Source organism: Chiloscyllium punctatum, chromosome 41, assembly GCF_047496795.1.
Source record: "Chiloscyllium punctatum isolate Juve2018m chromosome 41, sChiPun1.3, whole genome shotgun sequence".
NCBI classification, from domain to species: Eukaryota; Metazoa; Chordata; class Chondrichthyes; order Orectolobiformes; family Hemiscylliidae; genus Chiloscyllium; species Chiloscyllium punctatum.
In genome coordinates, this window is record NC_092779.1 from 14,546,454 (window position 1) to 14,564,527 (window position 18,074).

At 43.5% G+C, this 18,074-nt stretch overlaps 1 protein-coding gene across 2 annotated transcripts in view; it reads right to left on the reverse strand.

Annotated features, from left to right (window-relative positions):
• The window catches only part of acad11 (acyl-CoA dehydrogenase family, member 11), a 244,274-nt gene that overhangs the window by 26,514 nt on the left and 199,686 nt on the right, over positions 1-18,074 (reverse strand). For both annotated transcript variants that reach the window (XM_072560417.1, XM_072560416.1), the window contains 4 exons: positions 14,710-14,776; positions 11,815-11,900; positions 6,325-6,396; positions 4,924-5,078 (listed from right to left, as the gene is read on the reverse strand). In XM_072560417.1, the coding sequence (XP_072416518.1) occupies positions 4,924-5,078; positions 6,325-6,396; positions 11,815-11,900; positions 14,710-14,776 (380 nt within the window). The remainder of the gene's footprint in view (positions 1-4,923; positions 5,079-6,324; positions 6,397-11,814; positions 11,901-14,709; positions 14,777-18,074) is intronic.

An 18,074-nucleotide genomic window follows, 5' to 3' on the forward strand; every position in this document is an offset into this window, starting at 1 on the left:
GGTCAGAGAGGAAGGTGGAGCAGATAGGTGGGTCATGAGGACAGTGCTGAGCTGGAAGGTTGGAACTGGGGTACGGTGGAGGGAGAGGAAATGAGGAAACTGGTGAAGTCCACATTGATGCCGTGGGGTTAAAACACTTGTGCCTTGTGTAGTCTCAGCAAAACTTCCCTACTTTTACACTCCACTCTATTTGAAATAAAGGTTAATGCTCCATTGCATTCCCTATTATCCGCTGAACCTTCGATGCTAGCTTTTTGTGATGTACGTACAAGGATCCCCACAAATCCCTCCATCTTTCTGCAGTCTTTCTCCATTCCAAATAATATTCAGCTCTCCCACCCTTCCTGCCAAAGTACACAACTTCACCCTTTCCCACATTATATTCCATTGGTCAGATTTTTACCCCGTCTTATAGGCTCTCTACATGTCCCTCTGTAGACTCTGTTTCATCCTCACCACTCGCCTTCCTCTTTATTTTTGTGTCATCACAAACATGGTCATACTACACTCTCCTCCCTCATCCAAGTCATTAATGTATATCGCAAACAATTGTGGCCATAGAACTGATCTCTGCTAACTACATGCTGCCATCCTGAAAATGCCCCCTTTATCCCAATTCTCCATCTTCAAACCTCAATCCACACTGACATACTGTCTTCAAAACCATGGGCTCTTACTAAATAACTTATGTGTGGTACTTTTCAAACATCTTTTGAAAATACAAATATATTATAGCTACTGCTTCCCCCTTATCTATCCAGAATGCTACCTCTAATCAATTTGTCAGGCATGACTTCGTGAAGCCAGGTTTGATTATATTGTGTATTTTTAAATGCTCTGCTATTCACCCTGATATTTTCCCACTGACAGATGTTGAACTAACTAGCCTATAGTTGTCTAGTTTCTTTCCTGTCTCCCTCCACCTTTTCAATAAGTGTGGTACATTAGCAGGTTTTTAAAAATTTAGGACTTTTCAAGAATCTAAGCTTTCTTGGAAAATTACTACCTGTGGATCCATTATCTCTGTAGTTACTTCCTCTAATATGATAGGATACATCCCATCAGGTCCAGGGGATGTTTTGGTCTTTAACCCCATTAAAGTTTCTCTTGCAATTATTTTCCAGTATTGTATTTCTTTCCTGCAATATCCACACCCAATAAGTGCATATGCACACATGCACACTCTGTGCCTGAGATTATTTAGTAATTTTGGAATGCTATTAGTATCTCCTGCCCTGAAAATTGATAAAAAAATATTTATTCAACTCCTCTGTCATTTCTTGCTTCACCATTATTATTTCCCATCCTTATTCTCTAGCAGGGCTATGTGACTTAGGCCTCTCTCTTCCTTTTTGTGTATTTAAATAAGTTGTTATCATTCTTTTCTATTTGACTTTCAAGTCTACTCTCAAAGTTTATTTTCTCCATTTTGAATTTTTTGTTGGTCATTTTTTGCCAGTTTTTAAAGTCTTTCCCTAACATTTGGTTTAATATTAATATTTCTAACACTGAATGCCATTCCTTTCATTTCAATATATTGTTCACTTCCTTGGTTAACCCATGGTTCCTCCCCTTATTCACTGGAATATATCTTGTTGTGAATTTGATGATACTATAGTTTTAAAAGTGTATTTTGTCCTTTTTCTTAATGAAGAAAAGTTGAGACAGAGATGCTAAGTGGTCTGCTCAAAGCCAATAAAGTCAACAGCTTGTGAGGCCTTGAGTTTTTTTTAAGTTGGAACAATAGAAGCAGCCTGAATGGGTGGGGTCAAGCTCCCTCAGAACCAGGATTTTTAGCTTTAGCTTTCTGGGGTCTTGAAGCTGGATGTGGAAGTTCTTATTTGCCTCTCTGTTACAGCTAAATGCTGGGGTACTCTTCCTGCTGCTAGAATTGCATGTTAGACAATCTATTTTACTGAATTTGCCTTTGCAAAGGGTGTGCTCATGGGATGTTACTGTATTGAAAGGGTTGAGTAGTTTATTATTTTATTAAGTATTTCAAGAGAGTTAGAATTAAGGCAATTAATTTATTTTTTAATTTGTCTGCATTTTAACTTCAGTGAATAAATAAAGTGTGCTTTGCTTCAAGCCTGATAGTTTAACCAATCAAATTGCATCTGGAATGCAATGTCTGGCACTTGCCTTTAAAATAAGAAAAAGTTAGGCTCCAGGCCATCTCCTTGACACATTTTGAGAGTGTTTGATCTGGTCCATAACATTTTCCTAAAACTCCGCCAATGTTCATCATCTGTATTTTCAGCTAAATATCTTTCCTTGTCTGCTCCAGCAATCAATCATGGCTGATAAGTTTCTCAACCCCACTATTCTCCCTTCTCCCTGTAGCCCTTGATCTCCCTCACTAATCAAGAACCGATCTGTCTGTCTTAATTATACTCAGTGACTTGGCCTCCATAGCCCTCTGTGGCAATGAGCTCCACAGATTCCCCACCCTCCAGCTGAAGAAATTCCTCCACATCTCAGTTCTAAAGGGTCTTCCCTTAGACTCTCCAACTGGTAAAACATCTCCTCCACATCCAGTGATTTCAGGCCTCTCAGTTTTCTGTAAGTTTCAATCAGATCTCTCTTCATCCTTCGACATTGAGTACAGACCCAGAATCCTCAACTGCTCCTCATATGACAAGCTCTCCATCCCCGGGATCATTGTTGTAAACTTCCTCTGGACCCCCTCCAAAACCAGCACATCCTTCCTTAGATACGGGACCCAAAACTACTCACAATATTCCAAATGCGGTTTGACCAGAGCCCGATACAGCCTCAGTGGTACATTTCTGCTCCTGTATTCTGGCCCTCTTCAAGTGAATGCTAACATTATATTTGCTTTCCTACCTGCCAACTGAACCTGCATGTTATCTTTAAGAGAATCCTTAACTATGATGCCAAGTCCCTTTGTGCTTCAGATTTCCAAAGACTTTGTCCAGTTAGAGAATAATCTACACCTCTATTCTTCCCATTAAAGTGTTTAACCTCACACTTTTCCCACATTGTATTCCATCTGCAACCTCTTTACCCACTCTCCTAGACTGTCCAAGTCCTTCTGCAGCCTCCCCTCTTCCTCAACACTACCTGTCCCTCCAAATATCTTTGTGTCAACTGCAAACCTAGCAACAATGCCCTCAATTCCTTCATCCACATCGTTAATGTATATAAAAAAACTGAAAGAACTGTGGATGCTAGAAATCAGACACAAAAACAGAAATTGCTGAAAAAACTTAGCAGGTCTGGCAGCATCTGAGGCGAGGAATCAGAGTTCACGTTTCAGGTCCAGTGACTCTTCGGTAGTTCTGTTTCTCTTTTTGTGTCATGAATGTATTACGTGAATAGTTGTGGTCCCAACATTGACCCGTGCGGGACTCTACCTGACACTGGCTGCCATCCGAAAAAATATCCCTTTATCCCCCACTCTCTGCCTTCTGCCATTTGACCAATCCTCTATTCATGCCAGTTACCTTGCCCTTAACACCATGGACTCCTATTCAGCAGCCTCCTGTATGATACCTTATCCAAGGCTTTCTGGAAATCCAAATGGATCACATCCACTGACTCTCCTTTGTAATCATCCTTGTTCCTCTGTAATTACCATTATTTAAATTTAGTACAATTGTTTCTGATCCAGGTTTCTCACTGAATGCTAAATGCAACATTCTACCAAGGTATGGTCGCTCTTCCCTCAGTAGATCATTTTACTCTGACTTCATTTATTAAATCCAACTCATCACAAGTCCCCAAATCCACATGAGCCTGATTCCTGACTGATTCCACAACTTATTGTTCTCGGAAACTTCCCTGATTACACTCTGTGAATTCCTCCTCATGGCTACCTCTGTCAATCTACATGAAGATTAAAGTTCATGGTTAATGTACTCCCTTTGCACATACCCTAATCAACTCCTTATTCATTCCCTATCCCACACTGTAACCACTGTTAGGGGCCTTTAGACTACCCCTACTGGTGTCTGACTACCCTTGCCTCTGCCCATATGGATTTTACATATTTCAATCCAAGATCATTTCTTGCTCTCTGTGCTAACAAAGCACCCCACCCCCTCTTTTCATTCTGCCTGTTCTTTTGAAATGTCACATCCCCCTGTTTATTTAGTTCCCAGCATTGACCTCCTTGTAACTATGTCTCTGTAACATCTATAAATCATACCCATTAACCTCTATTTGTGCCATAATTCATTTATAAATGCTTCAGGCATTTGAGTAAAGAGCCATTAATTTTGCCTTTTTACAACTTTTTCCCCTTTGATCTTATTTGCTGCTTTATTTTATGTTTTCACACTGTTGTCTCTTCCTGCCTCATTCTGGGTATCATTATCCAAATAGTTGTCCTGCAATGCAGTCATATCTTCTAGTATTATAAGTTTAAATATTTCCTCTGTGGAATCATCCTACCCCTCTGTATAGTTTGAAGCATTCAGCCTGCCCCTGGTTATTCAATTCACCTGGACACAGGTCCCAGTAAGGTTATAGTGAAGCTGTGGAGGCCAGGTCATTGAGTATATTTAAGACTGTGAGACAGGTTCTTGTGTGTTAAGGCGATCAAGGGTTACAGGGAGAAAATGGGAGAATGGGGTTGAGAAACTTATCAGCCGTGATTGAATGGCAGGGCAGACTCGATGGACTGAACGGCCTAATTGCTGCTCCTATGTCTTCTGGTCTTATGAAGCCCATCCCACCAGAATAGCTCCCTTCCAATGTCCCACAAACACATATCAATTCCTCCCACAATAATCTTTGAGCCACATGTTTGATCCCTTACTGACCCTGAGGCAGTTTGCCTGGGGCTCAGATGGCAATCCAGAGATTACTAACTCGGAAATTCCGTTTTTTTCAGTTTCGCCTTTCAACGGAATCTCCCATCCAGTCTTTGGGATCATGGGCACAGTCACGCCTACTTACATGTTCATAAAGTTTCTTCCCAAACGTCTTCCTCTGAGCTGCTCGCTGACACAGCAGCTCCAGGGCACGTTCCGCGGTTCCAATTGTCCTCATGCAATGATGGATTCGTCCAGGTCCTAGCCGGCCTTGGGCTATTTCGAATCCCCTCCCTTCACCTGAATCAGACCATGGGGAAGGTGAGAAACCATCTCGTCTCTCAGCCCTGTCAGTTTGCAAACCAATCAGGCCACCACACGCCCACCCTCAACTTCCGCAAGTTTCCGCCACCTCCCCCACCCCCCCTGATCTCCTCCCTCCACTCCGGCAGGAAAACCCATTGACAAGGATTCTCCTGGACAATTCCCCCAGAACTCTGAGGCCAGGGCCTTTCCTCAGTGCAGTCATGGAGGTACAATGAGAAAGGCACGGAGAAGATTAGTCAACAAATCACTGGCCTTCCTGGCAGAAATCTAGACCCACCGAGTCTCCTCATGAACACCTTCCTGGTCACCGGTATGGCAATGTGGTCTCAACCACATTTTCCTGTCACGACCCACAGCCATAATCTTGTCTATCAACAATCCAACCCTACTATCGTGATTGTGATGATGTCAGCTGGCTGGAGCTCAAAGAATATGATTTCCCTGAGTGAGGCTGTTAATCTGGTCCAATTAGGGAGCCCTGGCTGACATAAAAAGATTTCATGTCAAGGATCCTGATGCTCTGGTGTCTGACTATGAATGAGGCAGTACTCAAGACAAGGGTTGTTCATGTGTAAATTAAAGAGACACTTGGTGAGGGGATACCAGCCTCAGTAGTTATTTCACCCGCTAGGGATGTATTTAGTGAGCCAACCTCTAGTGCATTCTGGGGAACAGAGTTCCACAGTCCCACCCACCAACAAGAGAAGAAAGATCTCCTCATCTCCATCTTGAATGAAAGACCTCTTACTTTTAAACGGTGTCCCCTTGTTCCAGACTCCACAAGAGGAAGTGTCCTCTCAGAATCCGCCCTATTTAAGGCCCTCAGGACCTTCCTATGTTTCAGCAAGATTGCTTCTCATTATTCTAAAATCCCAGTGGGAATAAGCCCAATCTGTTCAACCCTCCTTTGTAAGACAAACTCCAGAAATGGGAAGACGGAGCAGACTCCGAACGGCTTCTCATGCAATTAGATCCTTTCTCAAATAAGGAGACCAAAACTGTATCCAGTCCTGCAGATGTGGTCTCACCTAGGTGCTATCTGCCTACTGACTCTGACTGGGCAGCAAACATGGAGGGGACCGACTCAATGGCCTCCATTTGCACAGAGTCGTTGGAGGGTGCTCCTCTGAAATGAGGAGGGTCAACACCAGGAAATGTTTCCGATGATTGTAGATATTCTGTGTCTGGATGTTTCTAGCCTTTGCATTTACAGACTCACCTAACAGAATGTTGGATACAGGAACTCGAACATTGTTGAAATGTATCTCAAAGTGTCCACCATGGAAAGCATCTGCCAGAACACAATGAAATCACATCAGTCTTCAAACACATGAACAGAAACACAAGGGCTCAGATCTACAATGACTCGCTGAAACCCTGATCAGACACACTTGAGACAACAGCTATTAAAGAGATAAAGACCTTCATTTAAAACGCAATGAAAAATGCACTTAATATTTGCACTGGCTCGCTTACAGTTCAGTTTTCCAGTTAAAATTAATTTGTATAAATTATCAAATGGAGATAAGAAAATTAAAAGGAGGAGACCATTTGGTCCCTTCAAGTCTGGCTGATCTTCGATCGTGACACCATCTTCCCACACTATTCCCTATCCCTTGATATGTTTAGTATCAAGGAATTCCTTCATGAGCCAGTATATTCAAAGTTGATCATCGTTTATCTTCCCCACATTAATATCTGTTCCTTTATTCTAGTTTAGAGCAGTGACCAGCGTGCTAAAAATGGATTGTTCAGCAGACATTTCCATTTCTATGAAGACATTATGAGTGTGGTGGACAATGGGGACCCAGTAGATGTGGTGTACCTAGATTTCCAAAAGGCCTTCGACAAGGTGCCGCACAAGAGGCTGCTGCACATGATAAAGATGCATGACATTACGGGCAATGTATTAACATGGATAGAGGATTGGTTAACTAACAGGAAGCAAAGAGTGGTGATAAATGAGTGTTTTTCTGGTTGGTGATCAGTGACTAGTGGCATGCCTCGGGGATCAGTGTTGGGACCGCAATTGTTTACGAGTAACATAGATGATTTGGAGTTGGGGACCACGTGTAGTGTGTGAGGGTTTGCGGATGACACTAAGATGAGTGGTAAAGCAAAGTTTTCAAAGGACCGTGAAACTTTGCAGAGGAACACAGATACTTTAAGTGAGTGGGCAAAGGTCTGGTGGAAGGAGTAAAATGTTGATAATGTGAAGTCATCCATTTTGGTAGGAAGAACAGTAAAAAGGGCTATTACTTGAACAGTAAAAATTGCAGCAGGCTGCTGTGCAGAGGGACCTGGGTGTCCTTGTGCATGAATCACAGAAGGTTGGTCTGCAGGTACAACAGGTAATTAGGAAGGCAAATGGAATTTTGTCCTTCCACTGCTAAAGAAATTGGGTTTAAAAGCAGGGAGGTTATGTTGCAGCTGCATAAGATGCTGGTGAAGCCACACCAGGAGTACTGTGTGCAGTTTTGGTCTCCTCACTTGAGAAAGGATGTACTGGCACTAGGCGGGGGCAGAGGGGGTTCACTAGGCTGGTTCTGAAGCTGACGGGGTTGGCTTATGAGGAGAGACTGAGTAGATTGGGATCATATTAATTGGAATTCAGAAGAATGACGGGGGATATTATAGAAACATATAAAATTATGAAGGAATCGATAAATTAGAAGCAGGGAGGTTGTTTCCACTGGTGGGTAAAACTAGAACAAAGGGCATAGCCTCAAAACAAAGGGAGCAGATTTCAGACTGAATTGAGAAGGAACTTCTTCCTCAAGAATTGTGTATCTGTGGAATCCTCTGCCCCGTGAAGTGGTTGAGGCTTCCTCACTGAATGGTTTTTAAAGCTAAGATAGATAATTTTTGGAGCAATAAAGCAAATAAGGATTATGGTGAGTGGGCGGGTAAGTGGAGCTGAGGCCACAAAAAGATCAGCCATGATCTTATTGAATCAAAACAGGCTCGAAGGACCAGACGGGCCTAGTCCTGCTCCTCGTTCTTATGTTTTTATTTCAAGAAGTCCAGTCTTCCACCTGACTAAAACCAGCTGCAAATGGGTGTTTTTTTTTAAAACAAAGACTATACTGAACCATTTCACATTTCACTGAGATATTCCACTCAGATTCTTCATCTTCTGAAATGAAAGGAACATTTAAAATGCAGCTATTAAAGCCCAGGAACCGAAGATGTATTTAGTGAGCCAACCTGTAGTGCATTCTGGGGAACAGAGTTCCACAGTCCCACCCACCAACAAGAGAAGAAAGATCTCCTCATCTCCATCTTGAATGAAAAACCTCTTACTTTTAAACTGTGTCCCCTTGTTCCAGACTCCCCCCACAAGAGGAAGTGTCCTCTCAGAATCTGCCCTATATAGGACCCTCAGGACCTTCCTATGTTTCAGCAAGATCACTTCTCATTATTCTAAATCCCAGCAGAAGACAAATGATGCAGAAAGAGCACTAATTGGTAAAACTGACCTGAAGGCAAGGTAGATTTAATAAGTGCCTAGACTGAAGGCTATGGCATAACAGGAATATCACTCCTTATGTAATCCAAGGACCCCAAGGCTCTAGGTTCAAATCCCATCACATTAGCTGATGAAGTTTGAAGAATTAATAAATCTGAGCCAAATGGTCTATGAGAATTTTTGTCCCCACGTTAATGGAACAGCAGTAAAGGCATTATTGCAGACCACAACGTCAAGGTTAGGGGTAGAGAAAGCAATCAGCTTAGGTTTTCCATACTCTCTTTTTATTCTGTGATGTTTGCTGCCACATGGGACGAGTGCAGGAAGATGACCATCTTGAGAATGGCTGCAGAACAGCAAGAGCTAGCTCCTGTTTGAACAATGCTGTTGGAGATTGATTTAGTTTCTCAACTGGGGAAACGTTTGTTGAGAAAAAGCAGCACATCTTGAAACATCCTTACCAAATCCAGTGTGAAACTTGATTGCCCTCTTGAAGATCATCTGAAAGACTTCTCGATACTGTAATTCCTGAGCAACCAGTGTCTGCCAACAGCCCAGAGATAACTGCACACGTCCCATGACCTATGTGTGCTAGATCAGCAGTCATCTGAACATTCCCCACCTGATCCTTTCTCCCTCCAGGAAGGATACTATTAAGTTTGAGAGAGCTCAGAAAAGATTTACCAGGATGTTATCCGGTTATAAGGAATGGCTAGAAAGCCTGGGACTTCTATCACCAAGAGTGTGGGAGGGTGAGGGTTGACCTTATAGAGATTTATAAAAACATGAGGGATATGGATAAGGTGAATAGCATAGATTTTCTTTTCCAGGGTAGGGGGGGTTCAAAACTAGAGGGCATATTTTTAAGGTGAAAGAAGATTTAAAAGGAAGCTGAGAGGCAACATTTTCACACAGAGGGTGGGTAGTATGTGGAAGTGATAGATGCAAGTACCATTACAACATTTAGAAGACATTTGGACAGGTACATGAATAGGAAGATTTAGAGGGATATGGGCCAAAGCGAGAGGAGCTTAGTTTGGGAAATTTGGTTGGCATGGATGAGTTGGACAGAAGGGTCAGTTTCCATGATGTATGACTCTAGAGCTGTATTATTCTATGTCTAACAATTATTGCCTAAGAGTTTTTTTAATCCAAAGTGAACCTCTGCAGAGGAAGACTTTTCTCCCCACTTTTACTTTGTGAGAGAGTGTTTGTGTGTATGTGTGTGTCTGTCTGTGTGTGTGAGAGAATGACTGTGTGTGAAAGAGAGAGAATGTGTGTGCGTGCGTGTGTGTGTGTGTGTGTGAGAGAGAATGACTGTGTGTGAAAGAGAGATACTGTGTGTGTGTGTGTGCACGCGCGCATGAGAGTGTGTTTGTGTGTATATTTTGGATTCGGAAGAGGGATAAAACATTTAATTTAAATTTTTAAAACGATGAATGTTAACCAGGTCTCAAATTTTCATTCAATAAGTTTGCTTCATGATAAATCAGTAATGTTGAGTTTTCTAAAGAACCGTGATCGATGATTTTTTAATTCTAGTCTAATACACAGAAAGTATACCATTGGCCATACTGGGGACTGGATCAAACAGTTACCTTTATATCGTGGTCTATGGAGCAGTGGGACTAGAGAAAGTGAGTGCACTCCTCCTGGCATAGTCTCAATACTGTCTAAAAAAATTCATAACCAATCACCTTTTACTCTGAGGAAAACAACCCTGGCGTCTCCGACCTAACCCCGTAGTTTAATTCAATGAATGAATGTGAAAGGACAGGCGAGTGAGCTCTCACTGTTGCTCCTCTCTCCAGGTAAGGGGTGAGGCCAATTACAGGAAAACCTCTGGGATATAGCCAGACCTTCCAAGCAAGCTCTGGGAGAGAACTGTGCCCCATTGTTCATTACTGAACAGGCTCTGGCACAGAGACAACAGACTGCTCATCGTCAGATAGCTGACACTAGCAATGTTGTCTCTCACTGGGAAGAATCAATGCACTAATTGTTGAGGTGAAGAAAACTGATTAACCTAGAGGTTCGCCAAGATGGTGGCACCCAACTGTAATTAAAATGGCAACAGAATTGAAACACCGATGGTATTAAAGATATGGACAAACCAGTAAACTGCGGCAAGAAAAAGAATTGTTACGAAATCCCATCTCAGATAGGAAGCTGTGACCCATGCAAGCAAGTGTCAGATAGAATTGCACAAAAATCCTATTCCCAGTCAAGAGCATTATTCTCCAGAGGCAGAATATTAAGATGTGCTGGTCCAGAGATGTGCAGGTTAGGGTGGGATGGCCATGCTAAAATTGCCCCGTAATGTCCAGGGATGTGCAGGCTAGGTGGATAGGGTGGAGGACTGGTTGTGAGTGGGATGCTCTTCGGAGGGTCGGTGCAGACTCAATGGGCTGAATAGCGTCTTTCCGCACAGTATGTCATTTTATGATTGAAATACACAGGCCAGCATGGTGGCTCAGTGGTCAGCACCAGGGACCCGGGCTTGATTCCAGCATCTGGCGGCTGTCTGTGTGGAGTTTGCACATTCTCCCCGTGTGTGCGTGGGTTTCCTCCGGGTGCTCCGGTTTCCTCCCACAGTCCAAAGATGTGCAGGTTTGGTGGATTGGCCATAGTAAATCACCCTGTTGCATGCAAGCTAGTCAGTCTAACTCTAGTAGATGTGGGGTTATGGGGATAGGGTAAGATGCTCTTTAGAGGGTGGGTATTGACTCAATGGACCGAATTATCTTTATCTTCAGATTCTATGTTGTTTCTATGTAGAATCTTTATTGTTCAGATTCTATGACCATTGCTCCCCCTGACAATGGGCTTGGCAACACCCCACCCTCTTGCCTGACCTGTTGGTACAATTACCTGGGGCAGGCAAGTGGTGGCTGACCCAGCTGTCAATTTGGCACAATTGAAACCCTTAAGGGGAGTGTTTGTTAGCTGCAAGGTTGGCATTGTCCCAGAAACTCCTTGGATGGTAGGGTGAGAAACCCCATCATAGGGGGGAAAAAAACCCTGCCCCAGGAGTCCAGAGGCTCCATTAGAAATCCTGAGCAGGGAATAAACCACACAGTGACACACAGAATTGGGGAGGAGCAGCCCGATGTCTACTCAAGGAGAAAAGCCTCCTTGACTCTGTGAAAATGCTGCTTCTGACATCCCATCATGACATGGCAGATGCCGAGAATTCTGACAGGAACCACCGACGCTGCCAAATAAATTAAAGCATCTCACCATCGTATCCAAATACTGTCAGGGGCCTGATGACCTTTACCCCTGGTGTATCCATGGGAACAAGAATCATGCTGTGTTGCTTGTGCCTAGGAAACAAATACAGAATCTAATAAACATATACAAGGAAAAAAAACACGGATTATGTGCATTTCCAATAAATAAAATGCATTTTTGAAATCCCATTTTCACATTCAGAGTGAGTGGATTTAGACTCTAATCACTTCCTCCTGGCCTGGTTTGCACAGTACACAACTTTTGCAAAGAAAGCATATGTGTACCTATTGTTGAACGTGGTGTTACACTAATGTTAAACATAAACAATTAACTTTTTACTTGCATCAACTGATTTTAACACTCGAGACCTTTATGGGCTAAAACAGTTTTACAAGAGGAATAAAACACTGGCTTAAAATGGCAGTAGTCATCACCTGCCCACAGACTGAGGCTAGCCTTGTAAAACCAATGTGAGATAAACAAGACCATCCAGGCTGAAATTAATATTTTCAAAAGGCAGTAAAACACAGATTTTTATTGCCTGTTATTTATACCCTTTAAGCATAACTTCCACATGTTGGAGATAAAAGACTTGCCTGCAATTATTCAGCTTGGAAGAACACTGAAACCAGACAATAGAATATACAATAAATTTATACTTCTCGAGAGAGTGAGGTTAGATGAGATTTACTAGAACCACTTAGCGATAGAAACTGACATAACTGCACAGAGGCTGGTATCCCGTCACCAAATCACTCTTTATTTTATGTGCACAGAACACTGGCAGTGGCCAGCCAGCTCAGAGTCAGTCCCTGATCTGAGGAGATCCCAAATCCCCTTTTCATATTTTTCTTTTCTTTTCTTGCAGGTGTGAGACACAGTGAAAGACACAAGGTGCACAAATCTTTATTCAGTTTCCACCACCAGGAAGAAAAGGAAACAACCGAGTGGCCAGTGACAAACACTGCCCTTCATATCAAAGGGCAATGCTGTGCGATCAAAACAGTGAAGGTGAGGGCAGGGGTTAAATCAAAATACAGTTGGAGGGGGAAATAAGGCACTGCACTCCCTGCGGCGCCCACCTCTCCCTGAACAACTTGGTGTCGGTGGACACCGCGTGCTCCTTCTCCAAGGACACCCGGGCTCTAACGTAACCGCGGAAGAGGGGCAGGCAGTCGGCCCTAACGACCCCCCTCCACGGCCCGCTGCCTGGACCTGTTGATGGCCAGTTTGGCCAGGCCCAGGAGCAGACCCACGAGGAGGTCTTCGGACCTGCCCTCCCTCCTCCGTACCGGGTGCCCGAAGATCAGGAGCGTGGGACTGAAGTGCAGCCAAAAGCAGAGAAGGTTTTTAAGAAAATCAAAAAGGCAGTTCAAATGCCCACAGCCAATATATACATGGTCCACGGACTCCATCCCCTGTTTATATATTTTTTTCTTTTTTCTTTTTTTTTAAGCAGTGCCCTTCACATCAAAGGGAAATGCTGTGATCAAAACAGTGAAGGGGAGGGTAGGGACTAAATCAAAATAGAGTTGGAGGGAGAAATAATACACTCCACTCCCTGCGGTGCCCACCTCTCCCTGAACAACTCCAGGGTGTCGGTGGACACCGCGTGTTCCTTCTCCAAGGACACCCGGGCTCTAACGTAACCCCGGAAGAGGGGCAGGCAGTCGGCCCTAACGACCCCCTCCATGGCCCGCTGCCTGGACCTGTTGATGGCCAGTTTGGCCAGGCCCAGGAGCAGACCCACGAGGAGGTCTTCGGACCCGCCCTCCCTCCTCCGTACCGGGTGCCCGAAGATCAGGAGCGTGGGACTGAAGTGCAGCCAGAAACAGAGGAGAAGGTTTTTGAGAAAATCAAAAAGGGAGTGCAAACGCCCACACCCAATATATACATGGTCCACGGACTCCATCCCCTGTTTATATTTCTTTTTTTTTATTCACCTGAGTGGGCAGTGACAAGCACTGCCCTTCACATCAGGGGGCAATACTGCATGATTCTCCTGGTTATATTTTTTTTTCTCTTTTTTTTTGTTTTTTTATATATTTTTTTTCTTTTTTTTTAACCCCCACACTACCGCATCCCCTGTTTATACCTGTCAGCCAGAATTTTCCTGATTGGCCCAGACTAACATCCCCAATCAAGAATCTCATAGTCGATGAGATCCACCTGGTTCCAATCACTACAGAAACCATGTGGAGAGACGGGGATAAGCTGGGGTTTCAGAACACAGACGTTTAAGACAAGACGTGACAGAAGTGTTCAGAATCTTGAACATTATGGGCAGGGCGAATAAGGAGAAACTGTTTCCAGCAGCTGAAAGCAACCTGCTTAATGCAGATCGATGGACAAAAAAATAGCAGGAGGCCGGATGAAACATTAATTTAACCCAACACGTGGAATACACTGTCTGAAAGGGTAGTGGAAGTAGACTCAATTGTAAAGAGAATTGAATTCATCGTTGAAAGGAAACATTCACAAGGCCTTGGGGAAGGAGCAGAGGAATGGGTCAGATGGTACAGAATGACCAGACAGCTAGCACAGGTTCAATGGGTTGGATGGACTCCTGTGTGTTATGTCAGTCAATGATTCAACCAATGTTTACAGCAAGTGTGTCTGTGAAAAGCTGAAACAAAGGCAATGATGACAACATTAGGGTCCATTCTGTGACCTCCTGCATATACCAGCTTTGTCTTTTGGGAGTTGGTTACAGGATTAGCTCATAGACCTGATCCCTGGGTGACGTGCACACTTCCTCCCCAACATCTCTTGCCCACGCCCATCCTGGGCAGCATTCGGAAAGGGAGGGGCTTTACAGCATTCCCCCATTCTTCCGGGAAAATAAACTCCTCTGAACCTTAACGCTTCATCAGACCGAAGGCCAATTGCTTTGTTCCTCACCTGGGAAGATGTTTATTTTCCGTTCTGCCCATGACAACAGCGATTTTACAGTTTGGATTCCCCGCTCCTGTAACAGAAGAAAAAGAAGGAGAATAAAGGTGACTAAAAATCTACTGTGTATGTCACATGCATGATTACAACTCCGAAATCCAAGAGAGGAACTTGCATACTCATTTCATTGCAATGGGGGGAGGTGAATGTGAATGGACTTTGACAGGGGACACCTGAGGGGTTATGACACCTCCCTGGCTGTGGCAGTCAGAAACATGCAGATGCTGACTCAGCGGCTTGGGTAATCATTCAGGACTGAGCTAGGGAGATATCACTTCAGTCAGAAGGATGTCAATCTTTGAAATTCTCTTGCCCAGAGGTCATTGAACAAATTCAAGGCTGCGAAGGATACATTTATGATCTGTCTAGGAATTAAGGGACATTGTAGTACAAAATAATTAATACGTTAAAAGACTAAGTGGTATCACCATCTGTTAGGATGGAAAGGATTGCTCTTGGGATCAAATATCCAGTTGTTCTTCCATTCCAGTTCAGTTTGCTACCAGGTCTAAGCTCAATGGTTAACAGTAATGTGTACTTTCTCTTAAGTCTAGTCTGAGGTCTTACAAAAGTCTCTCTTATAACTCAGATATAATGTAACTAGCTGTTAAGTACTGAAAACAACAAATGCTGGAGATCACAGCAGAGCTCTTCGGACGGTTGGTGTGGACTTGTTGGGCCAAAGGGCCTGTTTCCACACTGTAAGTAATCTAATCTAATCTAATCAGGCAGCATCCATGGAGTCTAGACTTGAAATGTGAGCTTGCTCTCTCTCTATGGATGCTGCCTGACCCACTGTGGTCTTCAGAGTTTTTTTGTTTTTCGTACAGATTCCAGCATCTGCAGTAATTTGCTCCTAGCTATTAAGTAATACGTAATAAACTTAACATTTTTTTATCATGATCGAACATCCCTTCTGCTCAAGACTTTGTGTCGGCATCCTTTTCTACTTCATACCCGGGTCTTAGGTTAGCATCAACAAGAAGGTTTGGTGGCAGTGAATTCACCCAGGCCATTGCAGAAGGATGAGGTAGACATGACCACTATCAGACAGCAGCAATGTGGAGCCAATGAGAAAATGGAGTTTAGGCAGAAGACATTCACTAGCTGAGCAGGGTTAAGGGGCTGAATGGACTATTCCAGCTTCTATTTCTTATGCTCTTAGTGTGAACTAATTGGGTGACATTTCCAAGTTTACATATGATTACCAAAATGCACTCCTATTATACTTACATCTGCACCATTGCTACACAGATGCTTAGCAGATATACTAATTGCAATGCATTTAATGAGATTGAACATTACAATCTCGGTGGCTAGAATACAGTTCAATTTCCATTATCATCAGTCACTTTGTAGAGCATTAGTTGGGTGCTCCTCATCTCTGAAACCCTGCGAACACTGTCCCCACACACCACCACCATGCCCCCTCAACACCCTCAAAATCTACCCCTGACACCTCTTCTTGCCATGGATTTGATTGGAGTCGGGGGCCTGAGACGATTGGGGTCCCTGGCTATTGCCCACTTGCCCAATTAACTGCCTCACCTACTCTCCCCCTCCCTGTCACCAAATCCACCATTGGAGGGAGTGGGGGGAGGTGTAAAGCATTAATGTCTGCCCATCAATACATGTGCTGACCCTCCCACAACCCTCCCAATCGTATAGCCCAGCCCGAAAATCTACCATAGCTTTGCCCAAATGTATTGGAACGTCAACCGATTGGTTTCATTCCTGACTCTGCAAAGGGATGGTCATACTTTAACAAGACAGGATTGTTAATCCAAGATGGAGGATGGGAAAAAATTGAGGCTGTAGGAACTGCTCCTTTTTTGAAGTATTTTAGATGTTGGAGGTGATTTCCTCGAATTCCAGGAGTAGTAATGACTGTTTTATAAGCTGTGCATTGTTTTGAAACTTTGGCTAGAAGGGTATACGGGCTTAGAGGGATCAGAGCCAAGTGCTGGCAAACGAGACTAGATTAGGTTCAAGATATCTTGTCAGCATGAATGCGTTGGATCGTGCTGTACAGCTCTATGAGTCTAAGTCCATATGTAGGAAGACATTAGAGGTCCTTTCCGAGTGCATGCTGGGACTGGAGAGCCACCCCCTCCCTCCACCTCTTTGCGCCACTTACAGTCAACTTTTGTCAGTTGTCAGTGACACCCCATCTACAACAACTTGCCATCAAGTAGCGATCTGTAAAACATCCCAAAGCGCTTCACAGGAGAGTCATCCGACCAAGTTAGACACATGCGTGATATATCATTGTGACCGGGGACCAAAAGGTTGGTCAAGGTGACACGTTTTCAGGAATGTCTTAAAGATGGGAGGAAAGAGAGAGAGAGGAGGGAGGAAAGAGAATGGAACAGAGAGGAGAATTCCACATCTAATGACCCAGATAGCTGAAGGAATGGGTGCACTTATTTTGGAGCAATGAAATTGGGCATGTGCAAGGGCCGGAATTGGAGGAACAATGCAATTGGAGTAGCTTGCTTAAATAGGGAGGGGCGCGGCCATCTACAATGGTGTGTATTCAGAAAATGACCTATAAACTGTCAAACCTTACTGAGGATTTGTTTGCAGAATCCTGAGGTTGGTTCATATCTCTTCCCACATGAAAGGGAACTTACTGTCAGAAAATCGCTCCTCTGCTGTTTATTTTCCTGCCGATTATAAAGGAACCCATTGTTCTCTCAATTCCAGGTGACGTCTTATACCATGACAATAAATTTGTGCTGAATTTACCTATAATCCTGGAAAATAATAACCTCTTTACATTACATGATACTGTTCCGACAGTGACACTTGCTGTGGGTTGAGTAACAGCCCCAGGTTATACCCACAGTTTAAATCATTCTCACCTCACTTGCATTTGAACTTAATCCTGAAGGATTGTGAGTTACGTCATGCAAGAACGAGATTACACCATTGCGTAGATCAGATTATCCGTAAATAAACCCACCAGGAAATTCAAGTAAACAGAAGCCATTAACAGTACCTTCTTTGTGTTTCTTTTAGACAACACGAAAATATTGCTGCAACATCTTAATTTCTTGTCTCAACACAACTCCAAAAACCAGTTTAACACCAGTTTGCAATTAAATTGCTGACATTGGAAAAGGCAAAGAACATGTTCGACCCAAGTAGAAGTGAATTATTGTGGATGCTGGAATCTATACTGGAAAAATAATGTTAAGAGATCACAGCGGGTCAGGCAGAATCCGTGGAGAGAGAGCAAGCTAATGTTTCAAACCTAGATAACTCTTCATCAGAGCTGATGTGAAATGTGGAAGGGACAGCATTTATGCACC